The sequence below is a fragment of the Drosophila biarmipes genome, chromosome 3R (genome assembly GCF_025231255.1).
Source record: "Drosophila biarmipes strain raj3 chromosome 3R, RU_DBia_V1.1, whole genome shotgun sequence".
NCBI lineage: Eukaryota > Metazoa > Arthropoda > Insecta > Diptera > Drosophilidae > Drosophila > Drosophila biarmipes.
Window position 1 is genome coordinate 8,895,263 of NC_066616.1, and position 15,149 is coordinate 8,910,411.

The 15,149-nt window shown below is 42.4% G+C and overlaps 4 protein-coding genes across 7 annotated transcripts in view; all 4 read right to left on the reverse strand.

The window, feature by feature from the left end:
• Positions 1 to 663: 663 nt before the first annotated feature.
• LOC108031520 (chromatin-remodeling ATPase INO80) overlaps positions 664 to 15,149 on the reverse strand; it is a 35,147-nt gene continuing 20,661 nt past the window's right edge. The window contains exons 12-14 of the mRNA XM_017105038.2: positions 13,867 to 14,170; positions 2,705 to 2,995; positions 664 to 962 (exon numbers count right to left, since the gene is read on the reverse strand). Of these exons, the coding sequence (XP_016960527.1) occupies positions 715 to 962; positions 2,705 to 2,995; positions 13,867 to 14,170 (843 nt within the window). The 3' untranslated portion in view covers positions 664 to 714. The remainder of the gene's footprint in view (positions 963 to 2,704; positions 2,996 to 13,866; positions 14,171 to 15,149) is intronic.
• On the reverse strand, positions 5,814 to 6,798 carry LOC108031519 (uncharacterized). Its single transcript, XM_017105037.3, has one exon. It carries the CDS (start codon positions 6,655 to 6,657, stop codon positions 5,896 to 5,898), a length of 762 nt encoding a protein of 253 aa, XP_016960526.1. The 5' UTR covers positions 6,658 to 6,798; the 3' UTR covers positions 5,814 to 5,895.
• On the reverse strand, positions 7,138 to 8,131 carry LOC108031516 (uncharacterized). The gene has a single exon (XM_017105034.3). It carries the CDS (start codon positions 8,050 to 8,052, stop codon positions 7,204 to 7,206), a length of 849 nt encoding a protein of 282 aa, XP_016960523.1. The 5' UTR covers positions 8,053 to 8,131; the 3' UTR covers positions 7,138 to 7,203.
• Positions 8,176 to 9,375, reverse strand: LOC108031517 (uncharacterized). Of its 4 annotated transcripts, none has more exons than XM_050888337.1 (2): positions 8,955 to 9,375; positions 8,176 to 8,863 (listed from the first exon to the last, which is right to left on the reverse strand). In XM_050888337.1, the coding sequence occupies exons 1-2, from the start codon at positions 9,191 to 9,193 to the stop codon at positions 8,317 to 8,319; spliced, it is 786 nt and encodes a 261-aa protein (XP_050744294.1). In that variant the 5' UTR covers positions 9,194 to 9,375; the 3' UTR covers positions 8,176 to 8,316. The 4 variants fall into 4 exon arrangements, with proteins under 4 accessions (XP_050744294.1, XP_016960525.1, XP_050744295.1 ...); XM_017105036.3 differs by having other exon boundaries at positions 8,176 to 8,839; positions 8,955 to 9,374; XM_050888338.1 differs by having other exon boundaries at positions 8,176 to 8,886; positions 8,955 to 9,077.

Genomic DNA, 15,149 nt, shown 5'->3' on the forward strand with positions numbered 1-15,149 from the left:
GCGCTAATTTCGACGCGTCGGCGGTGTTGATTACAACTGAACATTTGTAGACTCGAATTTAACTTTTTATTACACCTCCCATTTGATGGTTTTGTTTCCGCTGTCAGCAATTATTTTGGTGGCTGATGCGTGAATACCTTGGCTCCAATGTCTTGGCCAACGAACTCGCCGTGATCAAAAGTCAGGCTAATGCGACAAGTGACAACGGATCCTCCCTAACAGTTTTACAAGTTTATTAATTTATGATTGCAACAGCCATAAAATGGAACTCTTTTGTTACTAATTAACAAAACCATGGGGTGAAAAAATATGGAAAACAAATTAAAATGACTGTAGATAAAGGAAACCCCATACAAATTTTTAGTTCTTGTTTTTTTTGTATGAGCAAGAATGTATAATTTAAGCTAGGTGCTCTATGAACTTTTATAAATAATTGTTTGTATATGTATTCAAGTCTAGAAAAACTAAGAAATTGAAAAACTGTACTAAATAGAAAACCATTGATTAATAAAAAGAAGGTTACTATGGCAACATACATTCTGTAGTTAAAGATATGTATGAAATATAACTTACATAAAGTATGTAACTGTACAAGAGAACACAGAATAATCATATCTAAAGGATCTAAATCTACCCAGAAAAGGACAGTAATTTAAACAAATATTTGGTTATTTATTATTTTTGTCATTCAAAGGGATATCTATTTTTAAGGAACTACTCTTGTCCCGCGCCAGCATGAGATCCTGTAGAGGGGCTGGGCGCCCTGCTCGTAGCTGGACTGCTGCTGGGGGGCGTGGCATCTGGACTTCGACCCAGAGGCACCAGCAATGGACCCATGGGCCGGCGGGCACGTGGAGCTCCTCGTGTTCCTCGACTGATGGGCGTGGCGGTCTTGGAACGCGGTCGTCCTGGTCCGCGTTTGCAGGACACTCCCGATTGTCCAGTGGGACTGGATCCGTAGTCTGCGGAAAGAATACAATGTCATAAAATAATTACATATAAATACAATAAATATACATCTTAAAAAACTTATTAAAGTTCTTTAGTAATGCCCTATTATATTTTCCAGTGATTACACTGCGCATTAAAATTAAAAACAAATATGGAAAGACCAACAAAAGTTGCATCTGCCAGCCGAAGCTGCACTGCAACTTCGCTCAGATTCCATTAGTTGAATGGAAAACGAGCATATCAACTTGAACAAAGGATAAGCAACTTTCTTGCTAATTCCCCTGGCATTTGTCACCGCACGTTCCATCGTATCCTGGCATTTACTCGTTCCTGCAATGCATGCAATTGTGGTTTTTTAATTGCCAAAAGTCCCCCAAAAACATTCTGGCCCTCCTCCGCTGCTGCTGGCCAACTTTAATTTATGCAACGTTGCGTATTTGCCATTGCGATTATGTCTCCATTTTCGGCCAACAGCCCAGGAACGTGTTCCTGTCACGTGTGCCCCGCTCCGCTCGTCTGGCGTCTGGGATGTTAAGCGGATTTATTCAATTATCATTTGTCGTGCGCCTGAAAATCCAACTGAAAATTGCCACATTGTTGCCGGATTTTTCTCTCCCTTCAGACCGAATTTATTTGACTTTAAACTCGGGAAATTCACCATGTCGACGATGCGAATTACTTTGCGGAATTTAGAATTAAAGTGTTACGTGTTCTGGGAAATGCTCAAAGCATTAATGCCTAAATTAGTTGTCATTTTGCAAATGTACAAGTCAATTTTGAAAAACGAGGAAGTGACAAGGGCAAATGATAATGCAGCCAGATGTAAATCTTTCAGCAAATATTTGCCTTGACTTGCAGGCGTCTGAAAGGGGAGCACTTTCCAGCAAGTTTTATCTGAAAGTATTTGCTCTAAGGGGGGCATATTGAAAATGTTTATGTAATGGAAATCGCCTGGTACTGCGTTAAAATTGTCACGTACCACAAAGTGGAGGCATTATTCCTGCGGGCTGTAATCGAGCCTTATCCAAAAAAAGGGAACAAAATGAAAGGGGGACCGGTAGATCAACCACAAAGAAATATGGAGATAATAACCACCAAAAGGGGAGTGGACTGGTCTGAGTGCCCGAAAATACTTGTTCCGGAAAAAGGCAGCGATAAACGTGATTATGACAAGCGATTAGCGACAAGTGACACTCGATTCAACAGAGGGGGAATCCTGGCGGAGGGGTTACTTCTTGGGGAGTGAGAGTTGCGTGTCGGACGGAAAGGAACTTTCACTGTAAAAATTACTTGGAAACTATCTTAATTTGTAAACAGTTTAAGGGGTTTCTTGGATTAGTAGTATAATCTTTCAAAAGACGTTCAAAATTCCGTTTTAAACTATGTGTACAAGTTATAATTCTATCAAATGCTATGAAATCCCTACACTGTTACCCTATTTAATAAAATGTTCTTATATGAGAAAAGATTTTTGAATCCAAGATTTTATGCAATAAATTTTAGGGGTTCTAAAGTAATGAATGTGAACAGATTCTGGTAGCCAAGTTTCTTTAAATAAAAGCTTATTATCCAAAAGATGTTATTGGTTTTAAAATATTAAACTTTTTTAAAAATAGAATTTGTGAAATTTGTATACTTTTTAAGATAAGATTTAAGTAGTCATTTTGGTTTATTTAGATAGATATGTTTTTAGTTGTAAAGTTTTAATTTCTCAAGAGCCCAATTCATACATATTTTCTGCCAGTGCGCTTACCTTCTTCGCTTAGCGGGACGCCGGCGTTGTCGCCACCGCCACTTACTTCCTGCTGCGGCAGGGGTGAGGACGCTCCCGTTGCCATTCCCGCTGCCGCTCCTGATCCCGCCGCTGCCTGCGTCGGCGTGGACGGTACCGCTGGCGGCGTCGCCTGCGTCGGCGTCAGCACGCGCGGTATTGAGCCGTGTCCGCCGCCGCGCCGTGTGCTGCCCCTCGGACGTCCGCGCTTGGTGCCGCGCGGGTGGTGACGTCGCCGCATCGGCGATATGCCGCTCAGGTCGCCGAGGAAGTCTGCAAGGAGAGCGGAAATTTATAGGTGACTCGGTATTGATTAATTGCGGTCGGGGCGAATCCACAAACATCTGGCCCAATATATAACACACAAAAAACAAACATTAAAATGGGAGTTTCGTTTCATTTACCACAATTTTATGGCTCGCAAGCCCAAATGACTAATTGATGGGGATGGCATGGGTTTTCTCTTTGCCGGCTGTTTGGCGGGGATCCCTTCTTGGGTTCCTGGCAGAGATCTCTAAGAACGCCATCACCCACTAGTATTCGCACCATCGTTATTTGTGCCATGACCATATTCGCCCATTTAACGTGTTACTTTTTATGCCCCAGAGACAATGGCAGAATGGCAGCCACAAACAAGTTCAACTTTTATCGTGGCCCAGACTGCACCGAAATGCCAAGGAAAAAAAAATGAGCGGAGTGCCATATTTCCATATTACATGGCGTTCTTAACCCATGTTCTATCTAGCCATCAGATTGCAGAATGTAGTAGGAAATAAAAATTCGATTTTGTAAGGCATTTTCATTACATCTCTCCATTACCATTTCTGGTGCGAGCTATCTTAAACTATATATTGACAAGTATTTGATATAAACTCAACTAAGAATTGAGAATCCTAGGGTTAACACATCTATTTCAATAGTTATATGTCACCGACTTTCGACGGCTTAACTGTAAATTGTATAAATAAAACAGAGAGGAGAAACAAATAAACAACGACGGGATCAAAAAAGTTGCAATCAGCGGGCAGACGAACATTGTCAGACAACAATGTTGTTGTTCCACTGGTTCTATTTCCCCAGTTGTTGTTAGATGTACCTTTACGAGTGTATCTCGTCTGGCGCTTGGCGACAGTACCTGGCGCTCAGCTATTTCGGTATGCAACGCACACAAGTGCCAACAGCATCATCGCAGAGGCAGCGGGCCGATGATCATCGCCTCGAGAGATCGACATTATTGTCTAGTCGGTGCAGTGATCATCGCCGTCGACAGTCGCCAGAGGAGTTGTCTGCCAGATACAAGCTTCACAAGCTGTTCTGTCCCCAACTCTGTCGCTATATGCCTCTATAGGCCCGAAAGAGAGAGGCCCCTTTAATGATAGGGTTTACTTTTACTGCTACAGCAACGAGAACGAGAACAACTTCGAAGGCATTGCAATATTATTGAACTGAACTTTGGTTTTCCAGCCATAAGTTTTATCAATAATATTCAATCCAAGGCAATTCACACAGCCCAGAAGAGGTTTTTCTGCTGTGTTTTTGGCAATTTGTTCTTGGTTTGTTGCTGCTTTTGGCATGTATCTCGGTCAAACGTCGCGGCATTGCAGCAAAACATCAGAAACACCAAAAACAACCAAAGTTTCGCTTTTTAGCATAATTCAGCTGTCAACCAGGGGCGAGGGGAGTTGCTCGAAAATACCAGGCAAAATGAAAATGTTGAGCTTGATGGATGAAGTCTGGCGAGGGCTAGGCGCGATGATTAGGGAATGACAGTTGAATCGAGGGGTTAAAAATGGCCTAAAAATATTAAAGACTTTAATATTGCTAATAAATAACATATAAGAGAACTTAAATGTGTTTATTTTCATATTTATATATCTAAAATATTTAAGTTATTTTAAAATATATTATTAATTTAATCTTACTATACCTTCAAAAATGTAGACATAAACCTATCTATCTAATGTAATATTATAAAATAATAATATTCTATTATAATATTGCATCATAGCATTGTTTAAAAAAAATGAACTGTCATTCAACTTTTATACCAAGCCCAAAGGACTTTATGCAACCCATTCAAAGTTCTCCAAAAATCCTTTGACACTACGCCCCTCGTACACCCACCGAACTTCAGGCTCCACTATCAATAGCAAGTATTCCCTTCGCCCCAGTTGTATTTATGATTGCAATAAATATTTTCGCTTTTGTTTGATTTGCTGCTGCTTGTCGCTTACATTTACCTCTCGTCTGGGCCCTCTCCATATTGCCAATTGACACGAAAGGCCAAAAGGAATACCAACAACCAAATTGCAGCGAGCAAAATATGACAAAAAAAAAAGCGGGAAGTAAAAATTAAGCAGCATAAGAGAAGGAAGCTCGGCCCAGCAGCAGCAGAAGGCGAGAGGCAAGAATCCGGCGAGCATAATCGGATTTCACAAATCATTCATTCAATTATCTAATTGATTTGACTGATGATCATTTGTGAACCTTGATCCTAGCTCCCTGGGCCCGGTGCCAGAGTCAATGTGACGCATGTTTGTTACGCCTGATAAACGAAGTGAAAGAAGGGAATCTCGGCTCGAAAGGCCTCACCTTTGACTGTAATGCGCCGGCCATGACTAAGTGGCTCTTTGGATCTGCGGATCTCTGGCTCCTTGGCACTTCGTCCCCGGGCACCGGGCTCTCCCCTTCCTGCACAGATTTGCAGGCTTAGATTACATTTCGCTGTTGTTGCTGCCGGCTACTGTAAGCCATAAAAAGTCGTATAAATTGCGATTCTTATCTGTGGGAAATTGTTAATTTTTTAACGGATTTGCCAAAGTCGGCGGCAATCCGAAGAGAATGGTAGCCGTAGAACAAGTCCTTTTTTCAGCTGAGTAAAGTTCTCAGTTTGGGTTAAGATACGAATCGGTAGAATGGATGTATCTTGATTTAAAACTTTATGAACAGTAGAAGTATCCATCTGAGTAATAAATATTTTCAGTTTTCAAGAGAAATTTAATTTTAAAGTAACTTTCCTTTAAGATATCAAATATTTATAATCATAATCATGGGATCAAACCGTGTTTTAAACAGCAAAATACTTTAATCATCTTTACCACATCATATATTTATAATATTAAGCAATTATATTGCATTGAAAACAGCTACTTTGGACGCCATATAACCCTAAATCACATATAAAAATACTCGTACTCGGGTCGAGACACAGGCTTGGAGAGATATAACAGTCGAATCTGGTGGAGGCGCCATCCCTGGGGAGTGAACTTCTTCCTCGGCGGCGGCTTGACAGTCAGAACATCGTAGATATGCTCCGGATGATAGCAATGTGGGGGGAATTGCGGGGTGATCTTAGGTTTCGACAGGCTGAGGATGCGGGGAGTTATCCTGGCCTTGAGGGCGGCCTTGCGGATGGGAAAGCGCAGTTCGGCCCACCATTTGTCCTCGATGTCGGCGTTGAAGAAACAGCAGGGTTTTTTCGGGGGCTTGAAGGGTCGTCCCTTGTCATGGAGTGGTGGCTGTCCCCAAACTATAATGGGGGAGTACGTATGCACAGGATAGATGTACTGGTGCTTCGGCGTCATTTTCCTCTCCAGTGGTGTGGCCAGCTTGGTCACCTTCTCCTGAAACTCTTCGGGATCGATAACTCGTGGCTTTCTAGCACATGGCAAGTACTTTGGGGAGCAGGGTATGGGCTGCCTGACCGGCTCCGGCAGCTCCTTCGGCATGGCCCTGGACGCGGCCCACTCGTAGAACTCCTTCCAGTGGGCCTTCTTCATCGGTCCCGGGGTCTGCCATCGGGTCAGGTAGCGCTTCCCCCGGTACAGACGGCGCTGGATCGGCTTGGCGTTCCGCTCGCACCATTCCACCCAACTCGGTGGCGGCTTCACCACGCTGAGCACACTCGCCTTGGTGTCCTCCTGCACGATGCTCATGGTGACCCGAAAGCGGATTTAAAATCACTTAAAATTTGGCAAAGGTTCAAACTTTATCTAGTTGAAAAAATATTAAATTTTTGTGTTCTTATGGCGAGGGTTAATAAAATAGTAAAGGTCTCAACTGGTTGAGGTATAAAATCATTCTGATGTCTGGAGGGGTGCCTACTTGTGCCTACTTGTGCCCAGCATTTTGTGCAGGTCAATTTTTTTAAAATCTACTGCATTGGATTTTAAACCCGAAATATCTACAAGATTCTTAGATATCAGTAGTAGTAGAAATAACCTTTGCAAGTTTATTCTTAACGATTAAATTGTCAGATGTCATACGTAGAATCAGTTGAAGTAAATGTGTACCAAAACGTGTTCCATTATTTTTTTTTAATTTTGCTTAAATCTCGTTAAATTTACCTAATATATACATCATGAAATGGGCACAAGAAAATTGAGTCTAACACTTTTTACAATCCTTAAGTTAAATAGAGTTCAGAAAATCTTTAATAAATAAATTTCGACGTGGACAATTACGAAGAGTAGCAGAGGTTGTTAAATGCTATAAAATAAGTAATCCACCTCATTCCTCGTAACCGGCTTGGACAGATATATGAGTCGGATCTGGTGCAGTCGCCATTCCCGGTTGGTGAACTTCTTCCTTGGTGGCGGTGGAACATCCAAAGGATCCGGTATCTTTTCCGGAATGGGACAGTGTGGAATCGGTGGATACGTCCGTGGTTTGGCCAGACTCAGGATGCGGGGCGTCACCTTGCCCAAGAGGGCTGCCTGCCGCACGGGAAACCTTAGCTGCGCCCAGAAGTCTGCCTCCAGTTCGTCGTTGGGAAAACAGTTGGGAACGTGGGGAGGCTCAAAGGGTCTGCCGGGATCGCGATGCGCTGGTTTACCCCAAATGATCGCCGGGGAGTAGGTTGGCGGTCGGTCTGTCATGTTGTACTTCTCGGTGATCTTTCGGGGTTTGGCCAGCATCAGCATTCTTTCCAGCACCTCGTCCTCGTCCAGTTGTCGCTTCTTTCGGGCGCAGGGCAGGTATTTGGCCTGGCATGGGGGTTTCGCAGGTTTCTGGAGCTCTGGCTCCCTGGGCTTCGCTCGAAAGGCAGCCCAGGCGCAGAAGTGCTTCCAGTCCTTTTTGGACATCGGTCCGTTCTTCTGCCACTTGGTCAGCTTTCGCATCACACGAGGCCTCTTGCGGTTCACCGGCTTCGAGTTCCGATCGCACCATGCCGCCCAAGGAGGCGGAGGTCGTTGCTGCTGCAATTGCGCCTTTGATTTTAATTGCACCGCTTCCGAATCGAAATAATGGTAGGAGTCTACCGGCGCTATCGACGGCTCGGCACTCTTCGTTTTAGCCGAGTAGGTTCCAAAGAAAGGTTCACTTGTCATTTTTATAATTTTTAGGGCCTATACACCTTTTTTTAATTTTGAAGCTGTTGCTTTACGCCTGTCTGTCAGATTAATGTCTGATTACAAGGAGATCACATCTCCGAGTGACTATAAGAGGCCTACTTTTTAATGTTACGTATTTTCTTAATTTATTTTAATTGATTGTATATGATCTTTCCATGTTAACATATTAATCTTTTAATCAAACTGATTGTTCCCAAACTACAGTTCCACCAACTAAGAAGCGAATTCATACTTCTTCAATTAACGAATCTGTAGTTTAGGGATAATCTGCTTGGGCAAGTAGCAGCAGCATACTAGCTCCGCCATGACCCGAGGATTTGGTTTGGATAGAAATTCGAGACGCTGGAGATGAAGACGCCATTGCCGCGGAGACATTTTCCGACGCCTGGGCATCTGATCATCGAGATTAACGGGCACCGGGCAGTGGGGTTTTCGAGGTAATTGCCGTGGTCGGGACAGTTCACAGATCTTCTTGCTGGGATAGGCTAAGAGGGCCTTCCGGGAGATAGGGAATCGCATGTTGGCCCAGAACTCGTTCTCTAGATCCACGTGCTGGAAGCAGCACGGAACCGTTGGCTTTTGCACAGGTCTGCCGCGCTCCGGACGTGGAGTCCTCCGACCAGTCAGGTGAGGTCGAAAGGGAAACTCCTTTGGCGTCGGGGCAATATACTTTTTTCGCTGCCAACGGGGCATACTCAATCGTTCTTGGTTTTCTCTCAGAAAGTCGTCATCCTCGGATGTCGGCTCGCTGCCTTTTCCTTTTCTAGTAAAAGATTGGGAAACAAGGCTTACTCAGATATTATAAACCTTCTTAAAAGATAGAATTTTACTTTCAAAATATTCCGTCACTCTCCTTGTCTTAGAGCTTTAAATTTTACCTGTCTGGACTTTGCTTGCCACCTTTCAATCTTTGTTCTTTACGTAACATTTCACTGGCCATGGCATCAACTTGATAGCTACTGTGAAAGTTGGCCCACTCATTCCGGCCCATGGGTCCCGGCTTTTGCCACCGTGTGGGTTCCGGGCGGACGAAGGGTTGGACTACCGGAACCTTGGGTTTGGAGTTCCGATCGCACCACTCCTGCGTCGAAGCCCGGAGCCTTTTTGCGGCCTTCATGATTTTGAATTTTTGTACAAAGATCAAATAAAGGTCCAAAAGCTTTACTCTTGAATTTGACTTTTTTATGAATTTTCATTGAGCGATTTTTGATTTTTCCATCGACTTTTAGAAACATCTTGACTTTGAATTTCATCTTGTTTAGTTCGAGGGTGGTTTTCAGTTATGATACAAATTCTCAGATTTCCTTGACTTGAAAATAAAAGCAAGTATTACTTTTAATTTACAAATGTTTAATGCATTTTTGTAATATTTTAAATATTTCAAGAATCGTATCTAAGCGGAGCCGAAATCCTCTTTAAAGGCGATATTTTCTTGTAAGCTCAAAGACAATAGAATTGTAGCTTTGAAGAATGGCATTCCTTGGAATCCATTTTTTCCGGGGCTCGGCACAATACTTGAAAAATGTAAAAGATACTCGCGGGTTTCTTATGGCGCGGATGAAACCCAAACGGCTCAATCACGAGCCCATGGTTCAATGAAAGCCAGAGGCTCCAGGCAGATGCATTGCGGCATTGCCCGTGGCGACACGCATTCGAGGTCATAACCCAATTCCTTTCGTGGCCACTTGGTGATGGCCAACTGCGAGATGCAAGCTGCGGACTGCAAACTGCAAACAGCAACTGTATTCCCCGGCTTGGAGTCCAAGTCCACGATCGATGGGGCCCGCTCCTGGAGCCAATTGATATTCGGTGCGCATTGCAATCGATCGCACTTTTTGTCCGGTGATTGTCGTCGTATGCCTGCGATACTCGTTCTGGCCTTTCTAACGCTGTCTCCGCCTTCTGGCCGCGGCGGTTGGCTTCAAGTGGTGGTTTCTGCCGGCCGTGTCGCCCATCTTCATCATCGTCTTCGGCAGCGTGTTGCATTTGATGAGGATGAGCTGCAGCAGTGGTCATCATGGCCTTCGCTGCCATTGTCATGACTTCTTGTCGCCGCCACACAGAGATTTTTGTCTGGCTTTGCTGCGTGAATTTTTAATGCAAGTCTTGGTCGGTTCAAAAGCATTTCACCGGACACTTCCGGGCCGGAACTTTTCTGGGGATTAGCTGCACAGCAAGGACAAGGGCAAGGACTCGAAGGAGTCATCAATCTCTGGCGGCCGCAAAGTGCTCATAACATGTGTGAAATCGACACCACAGATGCGACTCGAACTAACGGAAACGCCAGCAATTTTACGCTACATTTAGCTAATGACCAAAAACCCGAGGGCAGATGGTCCTACCTTCCCTTTTCCTGGTGGAGCAGTCCTCTAAAAAAATATATATACTTATAGCGCCAGGCAACACCCCAAAGGGAATGACTAAAAAAAGGCAGTGGCGTGAAGTATCTTCTTTTTCGGAAAACATTAAGGGTGCGTAATGGAAGCGAAGTGTAATTGCGGGGCACTTATTTTATTTTTGGTTTCGGGTTTTCTATCACTAAATTGGACCGTCATCGAATCGTTAAATAAAAGAAGGGTAACTTTTTTTTGCTTTTTATTGGGTATACTTTAAGTTGACTTTTCTGTTTTTCTTCTATTTCCATTTCTCAGAACTTCAAGTAATGAAGAACTTCTTACCTATTTCATATCAAATTTTTGCATTATTCATTCTTTAGAAACTTCAACAAGTGATAAAAATAATTATAGTTAAAAAAAACTACTTGATGCCAAAGTTATTTTAAATTCCAATCAATCAAAGCCTAACCACAACTATTTCCTTTTTTAACCGATGGCCAATTAAAAATTCACGCATTTAAATCCAAGCAATGCAAAGCCCAAGCACTCGTTTTAAAAACGAATTCTTAAGCGGATTCGTTTCGTTTTCACATTGCAAATAAGATTAACCAATTTGAGTCAAAACCACTTTAATTATAGAGCTTCGAGCCGGCCGGCTGACAAGTGGCCAACTGCAATTGGCCAAATCGTATGTTGGGAAGGGGCTACCCGAGATCCGCGGCACGTACTGGCTATGGGCGCTATGGGGGCCAATAAGGTGTAAATTTATGCGCCTAAGTCCGCGCTGTAAGCAAGTTGGGCCGAAATCGAACCATTAGCAAACCGAGCCCATGCAATTGATGATTGAATTCCTAAGAATGCTCGGCAAAACGCACATTTTTCGTATGCCTTCGGATGATTGGCATTCGAGAATGGTCTTTTTTGTTTGGTTTTGTAATTACCTGCGTCTGTGTGAATTTTTGTGGCCAATCAAAGTTTTTGTTCGCGGTTTTGATTTGCTGCTAAGATTCGCAGCGTAATTGTGTCTCATGGCTAACTTGTATTCTATGAGATACTTTTTGCCGCTGTTCCCTGGGAGTTTCGACTTATACACGGGTATGTATAAAACAAGTGTTTTGGTTTAATTATTTTCATGTCTCACAAGCTGCGCTGACAAAGTGGACAAGGATCTTATGATCTACGCGGGGCTGGGATAATGAATATTTAATCGGGGTGGAGTAATGACGGCTTTTAGTGTCTCGCCTTAGTTATGTTGCATTATGTTTGGCCCATGTGAAAGCTGAACATTTGGCACGTGTCCCAATTGAGTGGCACCAATTAAGACATTGTTTCACTCTGTGTTACACAAGACAATTAAATGGAGTAGGAAAAAGTAGTGCACGCACTGGGAAATTTGAATGATGGCAAGAGAAAAATGTGGTCAATTGCAGTGCGGAAAAAACAGTCCTGCTGTATAACATTAGACTCCCCTCTGATCCACTGGCTTTTTTACACAAAGAAAAAAATAAAAATTTCAACTGAAATTCCTTCACATATTTTCTTGTTCGCCCTATCAAGCATTTATTTTTCTTAATTTAAGCAAGGCCTTTTAAATAACCATTGCTTTCTAGGTCTTCATTAAGTTTTAATAGAATAAAGAACTTAATCTAATAAAAATTAATTTCTGTGCAATTCAGGCCAAGGAATGCAGTTGGGTAAATGATTTAGTTACGCTTCGAGAGCAAAGAAGTATTTGATTTGAAAGAATAACAACAGTAAAACGTGTAGCTCTGGATTCATGACAATTTCTCATTTTCCCCGACTTAGTAATAAACAGCAAATAAATGTCGGTTAACATTACGAAATCAAAACAACGAGAGCAAAACCGCTCGGATTGGCAATTTATGTAGCCACAACACGTGAGCTCATTGATTAAATTAGCCAAGTCTTTTGGCCAAGCCCTGTGCACATAAGAAATTATTTATGAGCCGCAGTTTGGTCTGTTTTTCTGCCTTCTTTCCGTCTTTCTTCGTCTTTCCTTGGCTTTTTTGTGGCATTTTAATGCTAAGCAAAAACCAAAGACAAAGCAAAAACCAAACGCCAAGTGACAAGCGAACCAAACATAATCAACTCGCTCAGATTAAATTGGTTCGCTGGGAAACTTTAAAAAATAATGTCAAAATGGGATATTTGAAATTAAAATAACATTATTCCTTTTCGAATAATTGAAGTTTTTAACTTTCTGTGACAAAACCAGAACCCAAATAATTTTTTAAGAATTTTGATAACTTTTGCCACAAATAATAACAAGAATTGATGATATAATAATTCTCTGAAATTTTTCAGGATTTGCTGCTTCCTTTTTTGTTCCCACACTTTACAGTTGAGTTTGTCCTGAACTCGAAACTGGCTTCACTGTCTCCCAAGAAGGGGAATACGACAGGAGTTGAACTGGTGGCACTAACCACGACATCAGGTCGAAATGAAAACGTTATCAAGCGACAGACGCGCGTTTGCAGTAACAAGATGAAACGGGGACATAGGCAAAATTAGCTGCGTTCGCCAGCGAATTTGCAGGCCAATCAGTGAGTGTGCCACAATTTGGCCAACCGAACAAACGGGCAACAAACTGGTCAAGTCGCAGATGCCATCGGGGCTGGTAGTTGCTGCTAGTCTCCTCCTCCGGCCACTGTTGCTGCTGCAACGTGCAACCTGCAACTTGCAACTTCGATCTGCTGACGCTGCACTTGTCGCGATTTCACATCACATTTGGTTTTTGCTGTTACGGCTGCTTTTTGCTCGTTGCCTACTTTTCAACGTCTTGTACTTTCGATTGGTTAATTGTTAAACAAATTTGAAATGTTTCTGCTTCGCAGTCACCTGGCCTCACCCCCTCCCCAAGTGCACCATCTCGGCGTTTTCGAATGCAAATCGCATGAGCCAACAAGCGGCAATCGTTGCACATCCCACATGCAATTGGCAACTCATAACAGCCAACATGCTCTCAGTTTTGTGGCAAGTTAGTCGGTAGACCACATTTTCGACTGCCTCCATATTTGCTGGTGATTACCAAATAATTTCAGTTATTAATCATTGAAAGAGTGATCGTTCCCGGGGGGAAATCTAGCCACAAGTCGCAAAGCATTTGAATCAAGCCCATGTTATGTGAGATGTCTTTGCGATTTGGGCTACCCACATTTTTAAAGACATTGTAAATTTTGTGGGTAAGTTATAGGCACACATTTTTAACCAGTTATTAAATTTGTAATATTTCAAAGCAAGACAATACGAACTCGTACTTCATAATGATGTTACTAATTTAGTAACAATGCTGGCAGATCACTCTAAGATATTTAAAACCCAAAAGATACTATTCCCTATTTCATAATGGTGTTATTAATTTAATAACAAAGCTTGCAGATGACTTTATAAAACTTTTAGATAAAACCCTTCTTAGAAAATCAGTAGTACTCACTCATGGATTCGTTTTGGCCCATCAACGTGGGGCTATCGCCGTCCACAACCAGAGCCTCATTATCGGACTCATTGTCCATCTGCTGCACACAGGTGGCTCCTGGCACATAGGTCTCCTGGCTGAGGGTCGGATGATTGCTGTCCGTGCCAACGCTCGAGGCCGATGACGTAATGCCCACGTCAATGAAGTCCTCCTCCGACTCCAGTTTCACGCGCTTTGCCGCCGAGCTGCAACTGGGCACATCGTCGTCGGGGTTTTGGGCTGCGGCAGTGGCCGCGATGGTGGTGCCACCCAAATTTACATCCTAAGACAATAAAAGGTAATATCATAAAAAAGTTATACCTTAATTCTCGAATTTAACAATCAAATCAATTAGCATTTTAATGGCCAACGGAAATGAGATATATCTGCTGGTCGCCTTCTTCCTCAACGCTGGCTTATCGTTCGCATCTTCTAACTGGCCCGAGAATTGCCCCCTTTAGACGGTTTATAATTTATGCCAAGTTATCTCTGCTCCCTCACCCCCTGGCATTCATGCCAAACTTGAACAAAACCAAGACTTGAGTTATGGGCTGGTCAAGCGGAGGGATAGTGTTAAAAATGGGACGTATTCGGGGGTTGAAGGCGGGGCCTCTCCCTGGTAATTGCCATGCTCGAGGAAATTGTTCGGAAGTAGGGTAAAGAGTTTTGCATACATTTTGCCCAGATTTTGTTAGTCAATTGCTGGGAAAACAGTAGCAATTTTCTTACATGCACTCAGCTGCTTGTTAAATCGCTTAAAAATTAATGATATTCATTGTTAAAGTTTAGGGCGAAATGGGAAAACATTGTGGTAGTTTGGAACTAATTTAGAAGAGAGTTCTGGACAAAGTAATTGAATATTAAAAAAGATAAATTATAGAGGAAGAGTAAAAAAATGTATATTAAAAAAATGTGTGCCCGTTTAATAGCTTGTTAAATCGCTTAAAAATTAATGATATTCATTGTTAAAGTTTAAAGCGAAATGGGAAAAATTGTGGTAGTTTAGAATTATTTTAGAAGAGAGTTCTGGGCAAAGTAATTTAATTTTAAAGATTATAATTTTTAGTGGAAGTGGATAAATTGTATTTTAGAATGAGTGTTAGATTTAGATTTTAACCCGGAAATAGAAAACTAATTGCTGGGTAATAATAAACTCGGATCATGCATTATTATTAAAACAGAATTAAAGAAACAGTTCTCATTTGGATAATTTACAATTTCTCCACCAATAAAACCAACTGGGCGTAAAGCACTCGCTCGAA

Coding starts and splice junctions, on each gene's coding strand:
- LOC108031519 (XM_017105037.3), bottom strand. CDS start 6,657: ATGAGCATCGTGCAGGAGGACACCAAGGCGAGTGTGCTCAGCGTGGTG.
- LOC108031516 (XM_017105034.3), bottom strand. CDS start 8,052: ATGACAAGTGAACCTTTCTTTGGAACCTACTCGGCTAAAACGAAGAGT.
- LOC108031517 (XM_050888337.1), bottom strand. CDS start 9,193: ATGAAGGCCGCAAAAAGGCTCCGGGCTTCGACGCAGGAGTGGTGCGAT. Junction 8,864..8,954: donor GGCAAGCAAAGTCCAGACAG/GTAAAATTTAAA, acceptor TATCTGAGTAAG/CCTTGTTTCCCAATCTTTTA.